Source organism: Ostrea edulis, chromosome 8 (assembly GCF_947568905.1).
Source record: "Ostrea edulis chromosome 8, xbOstEdul1.1, whole genome shotgun sequence".
In the NCBI taxonomy this organism is placed as follows: domain Eukaryota; kingdom Metazoa; phylum Mollusca; class Bivalvia; order Ostreida; family Ostreidae; genus Ostrea; species Ostrea edulis.
The window spans coordinates 63,896,665-63,915,656 of record NC_079171.1 but is presented as its reverse complement, the minus strand read 5'-3'; the positions used below and the strand labels follow the sequence as shown (position 1 = coordinate 63,915,656).

The window sequence follows — 18,992 nt, the reverse complement described above, 5'->3', positions numbered from 1 at the left end:
ATATCACCCCACCCCTACAGAATCTATAGCACCCCACTCCTACCAGAATCTATAGTACCCCACCCCTACAGAATCTATAGTACCCCACCCCTACAGAATCTATAGTACCCCACCCCTACAGAATCTATAGCACCCCACTCCTACCAGAATCTATATCACCCCACCCCTACAGAATCTATAGTACCCCACCCCTACAAAATCTCACATGCTGTCTGACGTGTTTCATACAGATTGTTAAGCCGTTCTTAGCACACTGATTTTGACTGCGGATAACTCCGTTTACCTGATCAGGATATAGGGCTCACGGCGGGTGTGACCGGTTAATAGGGTATGCTTACTCCTCCTAGGCACCTGATCCCACCTCTGGTGTGTCCAGGGGTCCGTGTTTGCCCAACTATCTATTTTGTATTGCTTATAGGAGTTATGAGATTGATCACTGTTCGTTATCTTCACCTTGCATACGTAATAGAAATATTACTTATAAACAGTTTTAATTAAACAATATAATTCATTTATTAATCTAGGCATTTATATATCAGTTGTTACTGAAAATGTTTTTATTGAATTCTAGAATTGTCTGGAATAATGAGGTTTTCTTCAGCTGTGTTAGAAATTCGGAGTTTATGGGGTTGGGGGGTTGGTTGCGCTGTTTATTGGCTTGAGAGGATTTTAGATACTACGTACAAAACTTATGAATCATTTACACTTGTCAGACCGATTAAAAGGACCCCCTCAACCGAGGACAGAAACACATTAAACAATTAATTAATTAACTGCTCATTAATAACGAGATGAAACACTCAAGTTTTGAATATGATAATTACATTAATTTCTATCCATCTGAAGGAAAGGCTGTCTTTTCTTTTATAAACATGGTTTATTTTGACAAAGTAGATAAAAATAAGCTAAAAATGAATAAAGATGGACGCTTTCTTTTGAATTTTGTGATCTTGAACTAACCGTCCATTTTGACTACTTTAAAAATAATGTACAACTATAATATGTTACAAACTATCCTATCAGATATGTATGTCTTCTGCAATAAAGAAAGTGAAAATTTAAATTTTTTTCATTTTTTTTTTTCTCATCTAATCTAAAATTCGTACATTTTTTTTTAAAAACAGAGAAACCAAAGACCCACATCCACAACAGACAGAATCATTGCAGGTCAGTGTCTGTTAGATATCTGTAGAAAGTTTATGAAAAAAATAGTTTACGCTTTTCGGCTTAACTTTCATTCAATAACATTTTTCTGGGAATATTCAAAACAACCAAATGAATTTCAAATTATTGTATCGTTCTGATATTACCTCTGTATAATTAGATATCGGTGTACTAAATTACCAGTGTATAATTAGATATCTTTGTACTGATATTACCAGTGTATAATTAGATATCTTTGTACTGATATCACCAGTGTATAATTAGATATCTTTGTAGTTATATCACCAGTGTATAATTAGATATCTTTGTAGTGATATTACCAGTATATAATTAGATATCTTTGTATTGATATTACCAGTGTATAATTAGATATCTTTGTATTGATATTACCCGTGTATAATTAAATATCTTTGCATTGTACTGATATTACCAGTGTATAATTAGATATTTTTGTATTGATATTACCCGTGTATAATTAGATATTTTTGTATTGATATTACCCGTGTATAATTAGATATCTTTGTATTGTACTGATATTACCCGTGTATAATTAGATATCGATGTACAGATATTACCAGTGTATAATTAGATATCTTTGTACTGATATTACCAGTGTATAATTAGATATCTTTGTATTGATATTACCCGTGTATAATTAAATATCTTTGCATTGTACTGATATTACCCGTGTATAATTAGATATCTTTGTACTGATATTACCCGTGTATAATTAGATATTTTTGTATTGATATTACCCGTGTATAATTAGATATCTTTGTATTGTACTGATATTACCCGTGTATAATTAGATATCGATGTACTGATATTACCAGTGTATAATTAGATATCTTTGTACTGATATTACCCGTGTATAATTAGATATCTTTGTATTGATATTACCCGTGTATAATTAAATATCTTTGCATTGTACTGATATTACCCGTGTATAATTAGATATCTTTGTACTGATATTACCCGTGTATAATTAGATATTTTTGTATTGATATTACCCGTGTATAATTAGATATCTTTGTATTGTACTGATATTACCCGTGTATAATTAGATATCGATGTACTGATATTACCAGTGTATAATTAGATATCTGTGTACTGATATTACCCGTGTATAATTAGATATCTGTGTACTGATATTACCAGTGTATAATTAGATATCTTTGTACAGATATTACCAGTGTATAATTAGATATCTTTGTACTGATATTACCAGTATATAATTAGATATCTTTGTATTGATATTACCCGTGTATAATTAGATATCTTTGTATTGTACTAATATTACCAGTGTATAAATAGATATCTTTGTATTGTACTGATATTACCCGTGTATAATTAGATATCGGTGTACTGATATTACCAGTGTATAATTATATATCTTTGTACTGATATTACCAGTGTATAATTAGATATCTGTGTACTGATGTTACCAGTGTATAATTAGATATCTTGGTACTGATATTACCAGTGTATAATTATATATCTTTGTACTGATATTACCTGTGTATAATTAGATATCTGTGTACTGATATTACCAATGTATAATTAGATATCTTTGCATTGTACTGATATTACCAGTGTATAATTAGATATCTTTGTACTGATATTACCAGTGTATAATTAGATATCTTTGTACTGATATTACCTGTGTATAATTAGATATCTGTGTACTGATATTACCAGTGTATAATTAGATATCTTTGTACTGATATTACCAGTGTATAATTAGATATCTGTGTACTCACATTACCAGTGTATAATTAGATATCTTTGTACTGATATTACCCGTGTATAATTAGATATCTTTGTACTGATATTACCTGTGTATAATTAGATATCGGTGTACTGATATTTCTAGTGTATAATTAGATATCTGTGTACTTATATTACCAGTGTATGATTAGATGTCTGTGTACTGATATTACCAGTGTATAATTAGATATCTTTGTACTGTACTGATATTACCAGTGTATAATTAGATATCTTTGTACTGATGTTAACAGTGTATAATTAGATATCTTTGTACTGACATTACCAGTGTATAATTAGAGATCTTTGTACTGATATTACCAGTGGATAATTAGATACCTTTGTATTGTACTGATATTACCCGTTTATAATTAGATATCTTTGTACTGATATTACCAGTGGATAATTAGATATCTTTGTATTGTACTGATATTACCAGTGTATCATTAGATATCTTTGTACTGATATTACCAGTGTATATTTAGATATCTTTGTACTGACATTACCAGTGTATAATTAGATATCTTGGTACTGATATTACCAGTGTATAATTAGATATCTTTGTACTGATATTACCAGTGTATAATTAGATATCTTTGTACTGATATTACTAGTGTATAATTAGATATATTTGTACTCATATTACCAGTGTATAATTAGATATCTTTGTACTGATACTACCAGTGTATAATTAGATATCTTTGTACTCATATTACCAGTGTATAATTAGATATCTTTGTATTGTACTGATATTACCAGTATATAATTTGATATCTTTGTACTGATATTGCCAGTGTATAATTAGATATCTTTGTACTGATACTACCAGTGTATAATTAGATATCTTTGTACTCATATTACCAGTGTATAATTAGATATCTTTGTATTGTACTGATATTACCAGTATATAATTTGATATCTTTGTACTGATATTACCAGTGTATAAAAATATATCTTTGTACTGATATTACCAGTGGATAATTAGAAGCAACATATAAAACTGGAGAAAACTGCGATCACCTTTTTCATTTGGCAACCCTACACCACCAACTGTGCCTAACGTACATTTCATGTGAAATGAATTTTAATATTGAATCAACATTAATCTAACGTTCATTTTATTTCTAAAGCGTTAAATCAAACGTAAATTGTTTAACGTTATTTGTGTCAAGGGTAAAGAAATGCATGACAATTCAAGATAAGAAAATCGCTGTTAATTTGACGTTAGAATTTCATGTAGGATAAGGAAAATAGGTAGATTGATACATGAGGAGATAGGTAAATAAGTAGATAGATAGATAAATTGATAGATGTATCCTTGTCTTTTTTTAAGGTGGCAGACCTTTTGAAGTTGTGCAGACGAATGATGGGAGGCGGATCCTCGTTTTTTTAGAAGACGGGGGTGGTAGAAGAAGAGTTCAGACCATCTCCTCCTCACAAGGCCTCAATATCGTAGACTCCTTTCCGAGTGACCCGTCCTTGTTATCGCGAAGACAACGCCGAGGTCTGGAGAAATTACGAAGAGACTTGTCGAGACTCTTACGCAGGCGTACAAATCTTAGCCGATACACAATAACTAGAGATCGAAATAGAGTTCCGGAATTGGTCCGTAGAAGAAGCAGTCGACAGAGGGCGCTTTCAAGAAATGATGTCATTCACATGTTTCGATTGATAAAGCAGTACTTATCGGGGCAGCTACTAACAACGTCACAAACTCAAAGAACGAGCAGTTTGTCGACTTCACGTGTGATGTCACCTTTGACATCAACATTCAGCACAAGTTCAGCAACTTTTAGCCCTACAACGTCAACACTAAAAACTACTCTACGACCGGTCTCGATCACATCAACGATAAGGCCCACAGCGCGTGCGTCAAAGTCGGAGGGTTTAGTGACACAGCTTCGAGAAGAGGAACAGAAACTAATTACCTTACTGCAGACGACAACTTCACCAACAGCAAGATTAACTACCGACAACGGGATCGTGAACACTCTGCAGGACAAGGACAGACAACTCATACAAGAACTGGCTAATCTAGAAAGAACCACATTACTGCCAACAACGCCCTCAGTGGCACACGTTTTGTCTTCCCGAGAGTCCCTCCTCCACAGAACTAGGAGTGATATTTTACAGGTGAAGACAGACCTCCAGAGAATACAAAATGCGCTTCTACAGAGGCTGCGGAACAGAAATGAGAGGAACAATGCACCCAGTGCTCAATCAAATGCAGAATTTGTTCGTCTTCAGAACATCGAACAACATCTCCTTCATCGTCTTCAGTCACTGCAATCGAAGGCAAATCAAATAACACGTGATCGTATGCAACCAATCACAAAGGAGAAGAGAAACGAAACCATGAGGTCAAGTGAGAAAATGATGAATGTAAAACATACAGAAACAACTTCACACACTGGGAACCCCCAGCAGGTTGATCCAGTTCATTCCAGACTTGAAAGTGTTTTACTATCGCTCGAAAAGGGATTGAGTAAAGCCGAACAATTGGTTCTAATTCGAGTTCTTGGAGAGATAGAAGGAGGTGGACAAATAAAAATTAATACAGATATTAATCACCTCATGGGAAAACTTCATAACTTATTGACTGGTGACGATTTCATATTCATAAGACATGTAATATTAGGAAAAGACACCGGCCCATTGGGACTTCCGGCGGCTCAGGCGTCATTAGATACACAGACAGGTCCCCAGGAGAATAACGCAGAGGCTTTTCCTACTGGCGATATAGACAAAATAGCGAACATCGTGCAAAATCATCTTCTTCCTGAGGAACAACACGCTGTAATGAATCTTTTGTCTCAAAATCGTCAACGTGAATCGCATTCTCCTCAAACACCTTATGTTCGTCTTGGTCTTGAAAAGCTAAAGAAAGTGCTTACATTCTCGGAATACAAGACTCTGGAAAGATTAATTAACGGAGCAACAGAGCAACATCAACAACCGGGACATAATGTGAATGTTCCGGCTGCTGTCGAGCATTCGGCGAGACTTCACCCGACCAATCAACACATAGGACCGAATCATCAATCATCTCATCTGCTCCCACACCGCCAGGATTTAAACATTGTCAATAATCTCATACCACCATCCACATCTGAATTCATTGGTCATCAAACAATGATTCAGCAGAACCAGATGCAACACCAAAACGGCGTCTCCGGTCAGACGGGTGCTCATCCGATAAGACACGTTCCTGCGGCAACACATGGTTTTCATGGAATTATAAATAGCATGGGTTATCCGATGCAAGCAGGCATGCCTGCATTCATGCAAGAGCTGATGTTCGGTGATACAACAGATCCTCCCGATCTTCCGAGCCCCAGTACCACGTCATCTACAACCACGTCAGCAGCTGCAACGACGGCACCAACACCGCCAGAGGGCGTGGTGCATCAATCATCATCTTTAAGAGGGAAGGTGGGATTTGAAAATATTCCATCTACTACATCTTCTCCAAGCACGAATAGTCCCGCCATGGGGATATCATCTCACATTAAAACAATTATGCATGTATTAAAAAGTTCTGGGGTGCCTCAAAACGTTAAGCTCGAATTCCATTTGCCGAAGCAGTCACAAGCTGGAGAAGAGTCTCCCAAGATAGTTGAACATAAACCAGAAAAATTGACGACTCCAGTCCATACATCACGAGTTGTGAAACCGGAAGTAACATTTCCCTACAAATTGGAACAATTTCAAAACAGTGTGAACCATTCACACGTAAAGGGTCACATTATTGTAAACAATCAACAATCTCAGGTGTTTGTGCCTTTTAAAAAACCGCAAAGCGATGCTTACATCCGCGTTCAAGTTCATAAAACTCAACCAAACAACATACCCGTGTTTCGCGGGTCTCAGGTTTCCTCTAGTCGCCAAGCTAACCACCAGAAATACCAGGTAACAAGCCATACTGGAAAGGACGATAATGTCGATAATCTATCAAACATAGAGACAGCCAACTATATCAGAGAAACACCCATTGTTTATCAAGGGCAACTACCTCATCAAAATATGCATTCCCAAAACGAGTTTGCTCAGACCAGTAAAATCAGACAAACTACGAAATCTGTGAATGCTGGAGCAGAACAAAAAATAAACACACCACGACGAAAGCCACCAACGCCAAAGTCTATAGCAGAACTTGAACAGATAAATAAACTTCACTTTCAAGTTCCATTAAATCGGATGTCTCGAGGTCTACATCAGTCGATGACGTCACAAAGCAATCAACAGGGCCCAATACTGGATTTCCATCGTAGAACTCTTCCGACGTTACCACCTACCAAAGCAAAATTTACCATCCAAAATGAAGAAGGAAATGTTCTACAGAATCTTCAACAGTTCCAATCTCAAACTCCAAATTTTGTTCCCCAGTCAAACAGTCTTTTACGATTAGCGAAAGAGTCCTTGATGAATAATGGTGTGATAGGAAACTCCATTCATGTCAGAGGACACCGTGTTTCAAACGATCAGAGAGAAAACCATCCAGTGGCATTGAATAATGCACTATTTCATGATGCTCCTTCGCTGGCAATTCCAAGAGGTTTTGTAAATGACGATTCAAACTTTATACTAAACAAACCTACACATCGGAAGAACTTAAATCAGATGGCGACTCAACTAGTGTCTGCTACACCGTCATTTCAAGCACAACTAGGACCGCTATCACCACAAACACACAAACAGACAAATGTCAAGCAACCAAACGTGCATGTCATTACAAGTGCCTTAAGTAACAACGGTCATGCAAATATTCCCTTTTCTTTAAATGGAATGGTCACTGCTGCTAAGCCTGCTCTGGAATCAAACAATTACATAAGTACTAACCAAGTCTCAAAAATTGAATCGCCCGATCAACGTAACGCCATTCAAAATACAGATTCTGCATCAGCCAATCACTCCGAGGGAATCCCTGTGACAATGCCACCTAAACAGACATCATTCATCGCTCCTCAGGGAAACCAATATCTGCACAAAACGAATGATCACAGCAGAAAATGGGAAGACGTGACAAAACTAGAGAAGGTTGCCGACAATCAGATAAAGAATATCATCCTAAACACGGGTGGGAAAGTACAAACTTCATTCTGGGATAGTCTCGTGCAGAAAAAAGCATCTTCACCCAACCAGGTAATTAGAATTAATCTGGACTCAAATCTCCAGCACTCTCCGTTGTTCAAGGAAAAGAAGGTGACCGAAAGAGCTCCGATAACGGAGGAGGTAGAGGCAGAGGACGTTACTACAACCACTACTGTGAAACCAAGCGAGGAATTCCGAATGGAAATTCACACAAATCAAGATGGCGTTAGTAAAATCAGCATCGTCCCACAGGCAAATCAAAGTGGAAATTCAAAATGTGATCCTTCATCTGCCGATTTTACTTGTGTGGGAATGGCGCCTTTTGATGTCGTTAAATCTATAGGAACCTGGTGTTTGGCCAAATGTTTACAGGGGTCTTGTGTAGATACTGTATGTAGTTGTTCGTGCGACCGGAAATTGCATTCCTCGTTTGATCATTCTAATGGAGAAGACATGGCTTCCATTTTGACAAGGGGAGGGAACTCTAAATCCACCAAAATTCAAACAACATTAAACGAAATCTACACATCTCTGAAGGCAAATTCAAATCCTCAACCTCAGAGGAATAGTGTCCAGAATGGCGAGACTGTAAAGTTTCAGAATGGGCAGAATGATAAAACGAAAAATGAAAATAATGGGCAGAATCCAGAGCTGAAGAACTCTATGGATGTACAGTTCTTGTTGCGTTCCATAGAGGGCATGATAGAGGAGAAACTTCGGAGAATGGCTCCGGTGACGACACCTAGCCCGCCACCCGAAGAGGAGGTAGAAGCGGAAGACGTACAGACAACGGTGCCACCTTCAAATAACAACGGGAATAACAACAACCATGCCAATGGAAATAACTGGAATAACAATGGAAATAATAATAACTGGAATAACAATGGAAATAATAACAATTGGAATAACAATGGAAATAGCTGGAATAACAATGGTAATAATAACAATGGAAATAATTGGAATAACAATGGAAATAATAACAATGGAAATAATTGGAATAACAATGGAAATAATAATTGGAATAACAATGATAATGGTAATGATAACAATGGAAATAATAATAATTGGAATAACAATGGAAATAATAACTGGAATAATGGAAATAACTGGAACAATAATCCGAATAATGGAAACAATTGGGGCAGTAACGCCCCCTGGCAGAACGGGAACTGGAATAACAGACCAAACAATCCCCCATGGAATGGGCAGTCACCGAACTGGAACCAATGGAATAATGGAGGCGCAGGTGGTCCCTGGGGCGGACCTAACAGTCAGTGGAATAACTGGCGCGGAAACGGGAATTGGAACATGGCATTTTCTCGCCGAAATCAATGGCAGGGGCATGCAGGAGGCGGAGAGGCGGCAGACTGAGGGGTTTAATGTTATATCAAGATCTAGAACATTATACGATCACTGTAGAACAGAATTGTCTCGTTTTTTTGGGGGGGGGGGTTACGTGGATCTCTGTTGTTGTTGTTGGGTTTTTTCTCCATGAGGTACCTGCATATAATTCTATGGTTATTTTGGAATGCTGAATCACGGTGTAGATAGATATAAACTAGACACCGAAATGTGGCAGAAATTTCCATTTTAAAACCACTGAAGTTAATACCCTATCACTGAGAATGATATCTGTTTTCGTGATCGGTTGACATTATGATACTCCTCTATATAATTTTATTTCATTCCTCTGACCAGAGTTGACACCGGTCAAGGGTTGAGACTAAATTTCTATGAAAATGAAAGAATTTTAGTTCTGACGAAAAAAAGATCAATTGTAGAAAATTTCTGAAAATAACCTATTGTATATATTATGTTATTTCTAACAGAAATGTTCAACATGCATAATAGAGAGAGAGAGAGAGGGAGAGAGAGAGAGAGAGGTGAACTTACATTTATATAAATATTTTAAGTCATCTGGTTGTTATTCAGTTGTCTAGTTACCATGGTGATGATAGATTAATATTATTTGTTATCGATGATTTGTGTTAATTCTGTTTATGTACCCTTTTTTATTTCGCGGGTAGTTTTCTGTCGTGAATCATCACGATATTATTTTCTGTTGATTTTGGTTGTAACATTTTTGTCATTTGAAAATACAAAGGGATCCGTAACAAGTTACAGTTTTCGTGCAATATTCTGTTTCATCCGTCAGACTAAAGATAGTATCAGTTCGCCAAACGTATTCAGTGATGGGATTATCAGTATCAGTTGTTCGCCCAAGTATTCGGGTTTACTGATGGAATTCAGTTATTCGCCAAAATATTCGAGTTTAGGTGGCAAGGGACAGTTTCTTTGGTTTTGAAACATGTGGATAGGGGGTATACACCAAAGACAGATTATGACAGACTAATGAAAAATCATATTTCCCTTTTATGTCAATACTTGTATTTCATATTAGTGTAGTTAATAAATCATGACCCTAAATTACATGTAATCTATAAATACTGGTGCTGGTGCACAAAACATGCTCTGAGCAGGTTCCCCTTTTTTGCTTTGATTTTCCCTCATTTGGGCTAATCCGCACCACCATCACACCATCAAAGTACCAAACATGGGGATTTAGACACTGTGCACAATCAAGAACCCTATCTGCCCTTCTCAAAAATCTACCTCTCATATGGGGCCATCCACCTTCCCTCACAGCTACAGACCTTTTGCTAGACCCTGCATGTTTTCACCGGAATTTCTTCAGCAACTGACCACGTGTCTTAGTTTCGTATTTGCACCCATCTATATGCTAGGAATCATGGTGACACCTACATGTTGTATATCAACATTTTTACTAAGCACTCAGCTACATTTGACATGCATCCTAAAATTATTGTATACATTTTTACACATGTAATATCACTTCAAATACGGGGTAATTCCATTTTTTGAAAAAGTTGATCGGGCCTATAGTGCGAAACTGTCCCCTGCTACCTTACTGACGGAATTAGCAGTATCAGTTGTTCGCCAAAGTATTCGGGTTTACTGATGGATTTTAACAGTATAGGTTGTTCACCAAAATATTCGGATTTAGTCAGTGTATTACAGGAACACGGATGTACAAAATGTGTAACCTATTTTTCTTTGTAAATTGTCTACATACCAAATACAAAGCCTTCACCTGCCACTATGTGTATCTGTTCAGGGATGCAAAATTAAAACTGTTCCATGTTCAAATATCTGAAATGTTGATTGCATTATTCAGGAGTTCTATTTTTACCGATCGGACAGTAGTATCATATTTTGCTTAATAAATGGAAATCAAATTGTTTGTGTTCTCTATTCTTGTTTTAAATGTAAGACCACGTGCGACCATGCGTGAAAAAGATAACGATCAATGATTAACCTCACGAATTCTATAGAGATTAGAAAAGGAAGAGGTGGATTCAGGCGCTTAGGAGGTGTAAGCATCTCCTGTCGATCGGTCACACCCGCCGTGAGTCCTATCTCTTGATCAGGTAAACGGAGTAATCCGCAGTCAAAGTCAATATCTAAAGAATGACCTAACAATGCGTGTCGGAAAGACAAAAATATAAACGTACATCTCCAAAACAAAATTGTGATTTAGAGGCAAGCGTTTTTTAAATCTATTTTGTTTCTTCTTCTTTTTCTTTTTTTGATTGATTGAGGAAGATACATTGTCAATCCTTTGAAAAATCTCATAAATGTAATTAAATTAATATTTGCATAAAGTTGACCACGCGTACATTGCACTTTTATCTTCACAGAATAATCATTTTATTTGACAGGTGGGCTGTCTGCCCCTAGTGGTGACTTTATTATTAACACGGTCGTGACAGATTTATTACCAAAAGCGAGAACAAGGATCAAAGACGAGACTGATACGAGATGATAAATTGTTTCAGGTCAAACTAGTCTAAATCCTCAGTCATCGGCATTCCTGTGTTGTCTTTTGAAGTTTGAAAATTTGTCATTTTTCACTGCAGTAGAAAACTCTGTTCTTATTTAGCAGTGGTGGATCTAGAGAGAGATAACGGGGGTTGCGCCCCCACCCTACCCCACTCACCTTTAATTGTATATCTTTAACGAAAATTGTTTTGTTTTTTTTGCCAATGGGGGGGGGGCATTAAACCACCTACCCTTCGAGGGTGGAAAACGTACACACTTGGGTCTCAACTCTCCCATTAGAAAATTATCTGGATCCACCCCTATTTAATACATACGGTTAATGTATATCATGTGAAGGACATATACATAATAAAAACACGGAAACCTTTTTAAAGAATTATTTCGGATGACTGGGACATTCTTTTGGGGTATATATCTAAATACATATTCTCCAACATAACATTTCAATTCTAAAATGAAAGATTTCTTGAAACAGTTTGTATTTTAAATTTAAGGTATTGAAACTTATCAATCTATCATAGTTCAATTCTCAACGCTACATATAGGGATACAATTCATTGGACAATTCTAAAAGCAACTCCCTGTTTAGATGAATAAAGAAATGATAATAACCAAAACCCAAACAAATATACACGTATGTTGTTTTTTCCTTAGTTTTGTTTTATTATGTTATCAATAATCACAATGATATAACAACATCAACAAGAAAACTGACATTCGCATAAAACGGAAACGTAGAGTGCTCACGTCCGTCGGCTATATTTTTTTGTATATTTTATGTGAGATTTGATAAAGAAAAACAGCATGCAGATTAATACATACTACATTATTATGGCCATTAAAGCATTGGTTTTTTTATCCGGTTTTCTTTTATGGTTTATTTAAGGCGACTGAATATCTCCGTTCCTGGGAATCAGTAAAATTCACAGATGATAAAACAGTCGTCTGACAGTGTTATCTGTATAATCACGTGTATCAAAAGGTGAAGAAAACGAACAGTTATCAATCTTATAATTTTCTGTAAAGAGTACAAATTTAAGAGTAGGACAAGAGAGGACAAAAACGGTCCCCTCAAGAGACCAGAGATGGGATCAGGTGCCTAGGAGGAGTAAGCACCCTCTGTTGACCGGTCACATTCACCGTGAGTCCTATATATCGATCGGGTAAACGGAGTAATCCGTAGTCAAAGTCTTTGTGCAGAGATATGAAACATGTCTGACATCATTTTACTCGATGACGGCCATAAGACATCAAATCTTGATCTTAGATAAATATTCCTTTTTTCTGTAAAGTCAAGCACCTGCATATAATAGTAATCATTATCCTTTTTGCTAGAAATATTCAAAATGCGGACTTGTGTCAAAGAATAATTTAGATCAGCATTTTCATTGTTTTCATTGTTCTGTTCTATTGAAGGAAAAAGTCCCCAGACAGTAATATACAATTAGAACGAAACTGGAGATAGTCATTTCCCTGTCTATCTCCATTCAAACTCCACAACAGAAATTAAATATCTTTTACATACGCTAGTTGAGTTTAGTGTTGGCAGTTGAATTCCTTTACTTAGTTATTATCTTTCTGTAGTCATTTGCTGGTATCGTTTTGTAAGAAAACCCCATATATTTTCTTCGAAACGGGCAAAAATCACAATGACGAAGAACACGCACAAATACACCCGATAATTCTTTCAAACCACTGTCGTGCAATAAAAATATTGAAGAAAACAAGATCAGTATATAAATGTGTCCAGACTACAAGTATCATGAAATCAATTTATCACGAACTCTTTATCTGATTATTTTATATCAATCAGCGTCTATTAAAAGAATAAAAGACGGTCAGAAAAACAATTCCCGGACGATCAAATAAATAATCATTTGTTTGCGAAGGTGAAGTTTTTCTTCTATAAACGGCCTGTGTGTGTGTGTGTGTGTGTGTGTGTGTGTGTGTGTGTGTGTGTGTGTGTGTGTGTGTGTGTGTGTGTGTGTGTGTGTGTGTGTGTGTGTGATACCTCTGTGTGGTACTGTGTGACGTTGACCTGTGAGATTTTCATTCATAATACACAGATCAACAGACTGTTAATGACTTCAAATCAGGACATCACACAGACCAATTAACTGTTAATAGCTTCAAATCAGATCCATTGGAGAACATGAATGTGCGTTATTGCTAAGGCTCACTTCAAATCTTATGAACCGGTATGCGATTTCGTGCATAAGATCAACCATTTTGTGCTTTACACAGGAAAGATAACTCTGGATAAAAATGGAGTATATAACCTCGATATAAACATTCGCAAACATGAAAAAAAAATCTTCAAAATAAACTTTTTGTAGATGGCACAAAATCAAATGTTATTCTTAGAATTTTTTAGATCCTGAGGAATTCATCCGAAAGTCATACTCCGCATTAGATATGCAAGAACAGGCACATCTCTCGAAATTACACGCGCCTTTTTGGCAGTTTGAGTTACACCATCCCTGAACTCCAGGGGTACCTCCCCAAGAAGATCTGACGTCACACCAGAGTTGCTCGCCTCGCGTTAAACAAGAGTCCATTGTTTCTTTTCCACTTCCGCTGTTGACACCGATAGCACCTCCCCCTACGTCACCCTGAATTCCTCCTGCCATGTCGGCAAGTCCAATAACTCCACCAGCAGGTCCATTTTCACCAGTGCCTTGTCCGTTTCCGCCACTGGATATGCCAGTCAAATCAAGACTACCCAGCAGAGAGGACAGATCAAGATTAATATTTCCTCCGGAAACGGAACCAGCGCCATTTTGAGAATCGGACATGAAGGAAATTTCACTACCGGGTCCATTATTAGGCTGCGTGGGATCTATGAATGTCATCTGATCGTTGAATCCTGTTCCAGATTGTATAATAGGTTCAAAGAGAGCTGTAAATATATAAAGAATACGTGAATAAATAAATAATGCAATGATGATAATACCCAATATCAAAGAGAGTTGTAAATATATAAACAATACCTGAAGAAATAAATATATAAACAATATGTGAATAAATAAATAATGCAATGATAATAATACCCAATATCAAAGAGAGTTGTAAATCTATAAACAATACATTGATAAATAAATAATGCAATGATAATAATAACCAATATCAAAGGATTAATGATTTAGTTTCCAAGAAATGAAGGGAAAAGGATCAGAAATACTTGATATAAGACTTAAAGTTCATAATGATCTTCACAGATCGGCTTGAGCATCACGGAAGAGACAGTATTTGTCGAAATGCGCATCTGGTGCATCAAAATTGGTACCGTATAAGTTTTACACCGAATAATGTTGAAAGGGGAGTATTACACCTATCTCACTATGGGTGAAAAACAAAAGCATGAAAAGATGAAGATCTTTCTTATTATATGTATGTGTGACCAAGACATCTGATAACAAAACTAGACAGGCGGGCATAAAATTATAGAGCAGCGTTTGGGAAAACAGTTCCGGGGTCATAAATATATCGCGAACGAAGCGAACACGTTTATGACACATTTTATGGCTGTTTAGTTCAGAGTACAGACAAACACGACACATTACAGTTATAGACGAGAAATAACGAATTGCTCATTAAAAAGAAAGAAACAAATCGGATATTTATCATCCAGAGAGGTGTGCCGTGGTCACCAAGCGAAATGCAAACTTGGAATATTTACTTTCCATGAAAATTGGACAATGACCTTCCTCGTGTAAATTATTGCTACAAAATATGTTAGGCCCTCCTCACGTATAGTTTGATGACTTGCCTACATGTATTTTAATAGGAAATCATGAAATGCGAAGGCGGAAACACTCATTCCATTCTGAATTGTGAAATTGTACATCTGAATAACAAAAATATCATCTTTGAAATTATCATACTTGAATTATGAAATGCTGTACTTGAAATTTCACATTTTATCGTAAAATACATGTATATATTTCTAAGATTAATATTAATATTTATATTTTAATATAAACTTTATTTTGAATTCATATCGTATATTCTTAGTAGTTTGTTTAAAAAAAGTGAAAATAACGAACAGGGATTAATTTCATAAATACCACAAAGAATACAAAATTAAATGTAGTGCAAACACGGACCCCTGTACAACCAGAAGTGAGACTAGGTGCCTAGGAAGAGTCAGCATCCCCTATTGACCGGTCATATCCGCCGTGATATGATAAACGGAGTAATCCATAGTCCAAATCGGTGAGTAAAGAACGGCCAAACAATGTGTATTCTTGGTACATTGATAATGTTTGGTAGTAAAGTTTTAGAATATGCATCAAGTACCACCATTATGTCACAGACACAAGGATGACCCTTTTTTCAGCTCCAGATCAACTTCCCTGTGCCCCTCTGCCCCCCCCCCCCCTCCCTCCCCCGTGTAAGAACTGAACACATATCTAGTGGAGAATATCATAAAGTCATTCAAATGGGTTTTTCCTCTCTTTTAGATAGGCATTATACCAATTTTAAAGTCAAGAAATGAAATATGTAAGTAGTTTCATGCTTTGAAAATAAAAAATAGCATTTATTGAAATAACATTTTGGGAGTTGCTGGGGGAGACACACAAAAATTTAGTTAAGCCTCATTATGATCTTAATTATTATTACTTCATTATTAGTACCAAATTATTATTCGAATTCTGGCTTTACGTACCATTTGGATCGAACATTTGACCACCGCCATCGGGCCCTCTTCCACCCATGTGTCCAGAGCCAACGGCATCTGAACCACCAGCAGGAAAGGCATCTAATCCAAAACCATCCATGTGCCCTGTTTGACCTGCTTGAGAATCAAAGTTTCCTTGTCCGTTGTTAAATCCTATGGTCCCAGGATGACCATTTCCTTGCGGGTCAAAGTTACTTTGTCCAGAATGGCCTCTTCCTTGAGGGTCAAAGTTTCCTTGTCCATTGTTAAATCCTGAATGACCTTTACCTTGATCACCACCCCCTGGTAAAGTGTCTAATGCAAGGCGATCAAAAGGCCCATTTTGAGAATCACGATTTCCTGCAAAACCATCAATGCCACGACCGCCTTGTCGACCACCTCCAAATCCACCTGGAAAACCATCAGTGCCTGTGTTACTCATAAATCCTCCTGATGAGGGTCCATCTACCAGAATTCCTATCGGTGGCCCCGAGCCTTGATTTCCCGTCATGCCACCTTGTAGGCCACCATTCGCTGAATCTAGTAATCCTCCGTCCAACATACCGTCTCTTTTTCCTCCACCAGCGCCACCTAGAAAAAATGAAGGATCGACAATGTCCCCTGGACGTAATCCCACATTTGAATTTTGTGCTCCTGTCGGAATCCCAGCTGGAGTGTTGGGTCCTGTTCCTGGTAGTGATCTGTCTGGTTTTTTACCGTTTCCGTTTGTTTTATCGCCTTTACCTTTTGGACTTCCTTTCTTTATGACATCCACTTTAATGTCGACAGTTTCCGTTACTTTTTTGGGTTTTTTGCTTTCTTTTTTTGGCTTGGGTGGTGCTCCCCCTCCCCCTGCCCCTGGCCCTACATCCATAATCGGATCAAAAGGGCCTCCTACTAGACCACCCAGTTCTTGAAGAGCTGTCGGATCTAAGCCCACAGGCCCAACACCTGGAGCATCTACTCCGATAAATCCCCCACCACCATTAGCTTCAAGTCCTGGGTCAATTAGTTCTGGTCCATTAAGATCTGGTATAGAATCCATTAACGACAATTCAGGCTCCAGTAAATCTGGAATTCCTTGGGAACCGTCAAGAGGAATATCCAGTCGGTCTATATTCTGTAATTGTGAGAAATCCAATGGAACGTTCGAATCCAGTCCTAATCCTACCTGTGCATTGCTTGGAAAGAGACGAAAATCTCTGTCCGTTCCAGCCACATCGTTTGAGATTCCCAAACCAACGTCGTTTGGAAATGCCCCTAAAAAGTCACCTCTAATTCCTGTTCCACCGTTAAGTCCTAATGCACTTCTATCATCTATTCCATTTCCGAAACCATTTCCACCTCGTCCTCCACCTAGTGCACCTGCACCTCCTTCAAAAGCACCACGTACACCTAATGCACCTGCACCTGCTCCAAAAGCACCATCTACACCAAGCGCACCTGCACCTCCTCCAAGTGCACCATTTCCACCTACACCTAATGCACCTGCACCTCCTCCAAGTGCACCATTTCCACTTACACCTAATGCACCTGCACCTCCTCCAAATGCACCATTTCCACCTACACCTAATGCACCTCCTCCAAAAGCACCATCTACACTTAGTGCACCTGCACCTCCTCCAAGCCCACCATTTCCACCTACACCTAATCCCCCTTGGGTTCCTAATCTGTTTCCAAAATCTATCCCATTTTCAAATCCTACTCCCCCAAGGTCTCTTCCTCCATTTCTGACGCCTATTCCGCCTCCAAACGAACCTGGTATCATAGATCCCCGACCATTAACTCCATCTAAGTCAAAACCAATTTCCCTTCTAATTGATGGTTGTCTAAATCGTCTTGTATCGACACCATTGTCAATAATATCAAATCCTCCACGGCGTCCACCTTGTCCAGAAATAAACCCCATATTGTCATTGTTCGGAAATCCACCATTTCCCTGAATCATACCACCAGGTTCACCCCTTCGACCGACCCAAAAATTTCCACGGTCCCCTCTAAATTCACCTGGAAAGCCCCGACTTCTTCCAAACCCTTTTGTCCCTTTTTGGGATCCTCCAGAACGAAAACCATTAAATAGTTTATCAGCAACACATTGGCAGTTGCATGACATAGGACATATTCCATCTGCGCAGGCGCTGATACACAGAACATCTGAGGCCAAAGAATACTCGCGAGCCATGCATCTAAGACGATGAGTTTTGTCACAGAAAGGTATGGCCGGCTTTTTCCCTAGCGGAAGTAAATTGCTTTTCCCTACAGATCTCAAATTCACTCTTGTATAGGGGAGACACTTGCATGAACAGGGTTTATAACATGGCTTTCCGTTTCTGCATATGCTGAAGCATTTTCCTGAACTTTTATGGTATGCAACTGGGGAACAAACCAAAGTTTCGTATTTCTTGCATCGGGTCGGGCTTGGCCTGAAAGAACGGACTTGGGATGGACGAAG

General features: G+C 37.8%; 2 protein-coding genes across 2 annotated transcripts in view; one reads left to right on the top strand and one right to left on the bottom strand.

Annotated features, from left to right (window-relative positions):
- The window catches only part of LOC125663443 (uncharacterized), a 13,493-nt gene extending 2,222 nt beyond the window's left edge, over positions 1–11,271 (top strand). The window contains exons 2-3 of the mRNA XM_048895725.2: positions 1,125–1,167; positions 4,262–11,271. Coding sequence (XP_048751682.2) covers positions 1,125–1,167; positions 4,262–9,390 — 5,172 coding nt within the window. The 3' untranslated portion in view covers positions 9,391–11,271. The remainder of the gene's footprint in view (positions 1–1,124; positions 1,168–4,261) is intronic.
- Positions 11,272–14,240: 2,969 nt separating this feature from the next.
- On the bottom strand, positions 14,241–18,722 carry LOC125663442 (uncharacterized PE-PGRS family protein PE_PGRS46-like). The gene is made up of 2 exons (XM_048895724.2): positions 16,550–18,722; positions 14,241–14,779 (listed from the first exon to the last, which is right to left on the bottom strand). Exons 1-2 carry the CDS (start codon positions 18,720–18,722, stop codon positions 14,241–14,243), a joined length of 2,712 nt encoding a protein of 903 aa, XP_048751681.2.
- Positions 18,723–18,992: the final 270 nt, after the last annotated feature.